Source organism: Phoenix dactylifera, unplaced genomic scaffold, assembly GCF_009389715.1.
Source record: "Phoenix dactylifera cultivar Barhee BC4 unplaced genomic scaffold, palm_55x_up_171113_PBpolish2nd_filt_p 000883F, whole genome shotgun sequence".
Lineage (NCBI taxonomy): Eukaryota > Viridiplantae > Streptophyta > Magnoliopsida > Arecales > Arecaceae > Phoenix > Phoenix dactylifera.
In genome coordinates, this window is record NW_024068246.1 from 151,496 (window position 1) to 157,495 (window position 6,000).

The following is a 6,000-nucleotide window of genomic DNA, read 5'->3' on the forward strand; positions in this document are numbered from 1 at the left end:
TCTTTAAATCAACTATATATATATATATATATATCACATATGAAGCACTAGAAAAAATAAAGAAATATGGACATAAATTGAGATAAATAAAAATGAGCATATACAACCTCTTATTATATTGCATCGTACGTGTTAAAAGCTAATATATAAAATATGTCAATAACTGATATATAAAATATGGTAAATAAAAATGAGAAGCGTAGAGAAATAAAGACGCGATTATCTAAAGTAAAGATGGCCTTGCTTCAGAAAAAGAATAAAGCCGACTAGCTCAACATATCTGCATCCACGTGTCATGATATGATATGGTGAGAACGACCCCGCTAGTGTCAACGAGACCCAAAACGGAAAATTTAACTCACAAACACGCGGTTGCTTTCGACTTTCGAGACCGTCACGGACCCACTCATTAATGTAATCCCCCCCCTCCCCCCCTAATCCAACTTTAATCCCATTTCTTAATCCATTTCAATATTCTAATCCGGCCTCGTCTCATCACCCCCTAAATGGGTGTCAGGCTGGCCACGCCCCATGCCATGTGTTTTGTATCTTATACAGAGATTAGAAGCTTAATGGTGTGGTATTAAAACAGCCTAAGATAAAGAGTGAGAAAGGGATGGAAAAGAAAGCGAGTCCCTTGGAGCTCTCAGGATTCCTCACGGCTCTCTTTGGTTGAAGGGGAGAGAGAGGAAGGGGCGGCCAAAGAGAGGAACAACTCATGGCGGAGGTCTCCATCAATGGCCTCGAGGCTTTGTCGTGTCCACCAAGACACTGCTCGATGAAATGCCTGGGATCCTGACGGTTGATGACCACCCCAAGCCATAGGCTTTGTCGTGTGCACCAAGACACTTGTTTGATGTAATGCCGGGATCCTGACGGTTGATGCAACCCCAAACCATCCGGTTACATACAACCTCTCGTAGTCCTCCTTACCGTTCCCTCGAACCAACCAACCAACCAACTGTTACATTCAAGTACGAGCCCAAGTTGCAAGAAGTTCAAGAAGTTCTTGCGTTGTAAGTTCAAAGAAGTACACAAAGAAGTAGATTTGCCGATCATTGGAGTGTTTTGAGATCTATGCACTCGGTGATCCAATGATGGATTCATATGAAGAAGGAAGGTGAATCCAAGATTCACGCTCACGGTGTATGCATTGCATCCAAACATTACATATAAGATGTCTTTGTGCATTGCATTGACTAGCTTCCAGGTCATAGATTTCTAGCCATGCAAACATAGTATTATAGTCACAACCAAGCTTTGAATCATTAATAATGGGGAGCCATTTTATAAAGGGTCATTAGACCAGCTACACAACAGCATTTGCATTCACTAGAGCCGATCCATTGCAGGCCGACCACCTCATTTGGTGGGCATGGTTGGATGCCTGAAACGTTCGGAAGTACCATCAACTTAATGACTTCCTTTTTCTTATTCCATCAAAAGACTTCCTTTTCTTTTCACAAAAGAAAAAGCCACAGGTGCATGCATGAGAATTGTGAATCAGGAGTAATATCCTGCATAAATGCAGATGTGGAGGGCACAGTAAAATACTATTCATATATACAATTATATAGCTATATGAAGTGATCAGATTAAGGTTATCCCAAAGGATTTCCATTTACACAACCCAACTATTTGTACAGAAGACCTACTGCTAAGGCTAATAATAATAATAATAAAAGAATATACATGGCAAGGGAAGAAAATAAAAGCACAAGAAAACCAAGACACTACAGGCATGAAAACTTAGGGAAGAGAGAGAGAGAGGGAGAGAGTAATAGAGGGAGCATTCCATTCTAACTATATTTACAACCAAAAAAAAGAAGAGAGAAGCTAAGATTCCCTTTCTTTTTTCCCACTTCCTTTGTGTCTATTCTTCTTTCTCCATACCATTTACCATATATGGTGGGTATCTTTCCACATTTATTCACTGTATCCAGACCTTTTTCTTTCTACAAACTTTGGAAACTTCTTTCGATCTTATTAGTATTGCACCATTTCTGACATTCTCCTACCTCTTTTTTTTTTTTTTTTCCTTCCCTTGGGAATTTACATTTAATATTCAGAATGGAGCTCGATGGGGAATACCCTTTCTTCTGGACGTCCGGTAGCCGTTGATGGGAGGGGTCCCCGGAGAAATGCTGCTGGTGGCATTGCCGGCCTCATCATCCGATGGGTTCGCCGGGACTTCGGTGGCTCGGCCGAAGGCCGACGTCTTCCGGAGCTTCCGGGGGGTCGGCGACTCGTCCGACTCCGATCCATGGAGAAATTCCCGGCTCGGCTTGGGGCGCAGGGTGAAGGCCAGCTCTGGGTCTCTCTTCATGCCTCCAAGCTGATAAAGAGAGGAAAAGAGCTGACGTTTTTTTCCCCCCAAAAGACACTCAGAACAGAACAGGTGGGGAGAGAGAAGAAGCAACGTAGGTGAAAGGTTTTGCTTAGAAACACCAGAAACCGAGAGGGAAAAGCGAGAAACCCGGATGAGCTTTGCGTGATTGCCACAAAGATCACTTTTTTGCACTCTAATTTGAGTGGAAGACTATGAAATATAACCAATTAATACTAGAACCGAGAAACAGGTCTTGCTTGAAAACCTGAAATCTTTCAGAATAATGCTTAAGAATTTGAAAGAAGGGCTTCATCTCTCTCCAAGTAAGAAATTCATATCATCTATCTATTAATAAAGGCGTTTTTCTTCTTTTAAAGTTTGCATAACTGAGTATTAAAAAAAATAAAGTGGCCATTACCAAATGGCTTCATAGATTTTTTTTTTTTTAATACATAAAAAAAGGACCTTTGGAGCAAGGAGTCTTGCTTGTAGAAATCTGAAATCTTTCAGAATAATGTCCAATAACAACAAATACCGAATTGATCTCTCCCCAAATAAGAAATCTATTTCATCTATCAAAAAAAAAAAAAAGAAGCAAAAGCTAAGAAAAAAGCTGCTTTTTTGAGAAAAAAGTTCGCATTTTTCAGTGCAAACAATCAAAGTAGGCATTGCATAATCGCTTCAAAGAACATTTTTTTACAAAAGTTCAGCTCAAAGAGGTTAAACTATAAAAAAATGATTTTCCTCCCAAAAAACTATGAAAAAAAAATGACCTGCAGAGCAACGAGTCCTGCTTAGAAACCTGAATCCTTAAAATTTTAGATGGTAATACCAAAAAAGATATTAAAATTGAAGAGCAGAGAAAAACCTGATGCGAAATCACAAATATGCGAAAAAGGTGACATTTTTCAGAAGGAAAACGGGCGAAAACTTCCATTAATCACTCCAAAGGCAACAAAAACAAGAAAATTATAACATTGGGAGAGAGGGAAAGAAGGGAGAAGAGGCACCTTGCATCCGAGGGAGCAGAACCGGAAGGAATCGAGGAGGCTCCGGCAGCAAATCTCGCAGGTGTTGGTCACCCCCTTCCCGGGCCTCGGCTGCGGCCTCTCGTTGAGGAAGACGATCTTGGCGCTGTTTATAATGTACGTCTGGACGCAGGAGATGTCGATAAACTTCGACACCTCGGACACCCTGATCACGTTATGGTACGAAGATCTCCGAATCTAAACAAAGTCCCCCCCCCCCCCCACACACACAAAAAAAAAAAAAAATCACAATCCTCTCTTTTCTCGGTTTCTTACAAAAATTTCTATGAGAAAAGTAAGAACGAATACCTGAACAACATGGTGGTCCTTGTGGTTGGCGAGGCAATAGGAACAGAGAGCTCGCCCCATGCAATCCAAGCAGTACATATTGCATTCACTCTTGTTGGAATCGGCATGAACCTCGCACGGAATAAAGAAGCTCGTCTTCAGGAGCGGCCTCAGCCATGGCGGAGCATCGTCCTCATTCGCCAGCCGAATCATCGGACCCACCTGCTCCCAAACCCCCATCTCCGGGATCAAAACCCAGCCCCAAAAAATCCCGTTTTCAGCAAACAAAACACAAAAAGATCGAAACTTTACCATCACTTTCTTCTGCTTGCTCCCCACGAAGCCGATCTTCTGGTGGTTCTCGATCGCCAGCTCGTCCAGTTGCGAGGGAATCCAGAGCTGAAACCAAAACAGATCAAATCCAAAAATGCTATCTTTCTCACAAAATAAATCACCAATCGAGAAACGGAAAATTGGAGATTCTTCAGCATCGAGCGTTACCCTTGAAACCGAAGCGGCGCAAGGAATCGCCGCCGGATACTGCCGGCAAGCTCACCGGAGCCAGATGAGGAAGCAGAGAGGAGAGCAGAGAAAAGGATGGGAGAGAGAAGAGTTAAATGAGGAGGGGGAGGCCTCGGAGAGACGTATATATGGCCGTTTGGTTAAAATACGGAAACGTGCCGAAGATTTTAGCCGGCGATTTTATCGACGAACGACAGCGAATTAGATTCGCCCTAGGAGATTGTGGGCCGTCCGATGTTGTGATTAAAGGCAAAGAGATGGAGTGGGCGATAATAATACCATTGATGACTGTTTTATTAATAAAAAAATTGTGTTTTAGTGGAATTTTTTATTACAAAGCCGACGGTCCTGCAAAATAGGAATCTCCATAATATTAATGGGGAGAGGGGAAATCTCATCGGCGAATCCTCGGCGATTCTCACAGCCGATTTACTGCTTCATTGAACCATATCGTCTCTTGAACCATATCGTCTCATGGAATAACCTGGACATGCTCCTTAGGAATCTACATGTTTTCTTTTTAAGTATAATAATTTAACACTGGAATTCTTGTGGAGTCTTGCTTAAATTCATGTAACTTGGTAATTTGTGGTGCTAATTGGCTAGGGTTTTGTTCTTCAACAAGGCAAGGACGAAGGGAGATTACTTGATGAGATCATTATACTTGTGGACTAAGATTTGTGTAAAATAGATGTTAGTTGATTTTTTTTCTGATGATGTAGTCAAATACCAACAAAATACGGTGCAAATTTTAATATTTTGATGTGATCAAGTCAATTTGAAAAGAAAAACTTATTTTGTTAGATGGTGAAAATAGCCTGCATCCAAAAATAATACTAGTTTTAAATTATCTTGCTTGTTAAATAGTAAGTTTTAGTTCAAGGTTGAAACACATTGTTTGCTTGCAAGAGATATGATGAACAAACAATTTTATAAGGTATAAGTTGACCAAACCTGAACAAATGATCTTGAGGAACTATAAAATATACATTAATGTAAAAGATGATTTTGTCGGAGTTACTCCTAACTTGTCTTGCCAATATTTGAATTTTTAACATCATAACATAATTTTTTTGCCTTAAATCTCTTTACTCGAGAAACAAAGCACCATACCCAAAATTTTTGATATGCTTTCAAAATGCAATTCATGACCAATTTTTGTTTTAATAACTCTGAAATTTTTCAGAAGTGTGCTCCTTCCTTAATAGTTTGGCCTTAGAGGGCAAACCGACTTTAAGTTTAGAAAACAAACTTTACCTTTCTAGTAAAATTCACATTGAAAGAATGAGAACACTTGGAAGAACCTAGTACAACCGAAGTCATACATCATATTATTAGTTTAGCAACAAAAATAATATTACCATTATTGAATGTGACAGCACTTAATTCTGGCAAAAGTCTATCTATATTGCGTCTACAGAGTATTGATGGGAATGACATATAACAAGCATAGGCATAACACATTGAGATTTAGTGGAGAATGACAATAGATACTGTTTGAGCTTTTTCTGTCTCGTCTCGGTGCGCCAAAAAAATTTTATTAATTGATGAAACGTAGATCTAAGTATGCAGAGTAGGGCTGGAAATGAGCCGGAACGGCCAGACCCCTATCAGAGCCCAACTCGAAATTTTTTTTGGACTTCCGGTCAGGCCTAGGCCCAAAAAATTTTCAGAAATTCTGGCCCGAACCCAATTTGGCCAGCCCGATGGGACTAAGCAATTCCTTCGCCGCTCTCTAGTCTCTAGATTCTCTCATCATCCCTCGTTGCCCAGGCTCCCACAACTTCTCTTTGGACTGCCTCTATGTATTGGCCTCTTCGTTGCCGCCCTCGG

General features: G+C 40.6%; 1 protein-coding gene across 2 annotated transcripts; it reads right to left on the reverse strand.

Moving 5' to 3' along the window:
• Nucleotides 1-1,584: 1,584 nt before the first annotated feature.
• LOC103711821 lies at nt 1,585-4,274 on the reverse strand. 2 transcript variants are annotated; one of them, XM_008798109.3, is made up of 5 exons: nt 4,147-4,274; nt 3,958-4,044; nt 3,667-3,867; nt 3,340-3,555; nt 1,585-2,335 (listed from the first exon to the last, which is right to left on the reverse strand). In XM_008798109.3, the coding sequence occupies exons 2-5, from the start codon at nt 3,958-3,960 to the stop codon at nt 2,066-2,068; spliced, it is 690 nt and encodes a 229-aa protein (XP_008796331.1). In that variant the 5' UTR covers nt 3,961-4,044; nt 4,147-4,274; the 3' UTR covers nt 1,585-2,065. The 2 variants fall into 2 exon arrangements, with proteins under 2 accessions (XP_008796331.1, XP_026662453.1); XM_026806652.2 differs by lacking the exons at nt 3,958-4,044; nt 4,147-4,274 and having other exon boundaries at nt 3,667-3,886.
• Nucleotides 4,275-6,000: the final 1,726 nt, after the last annotated feature.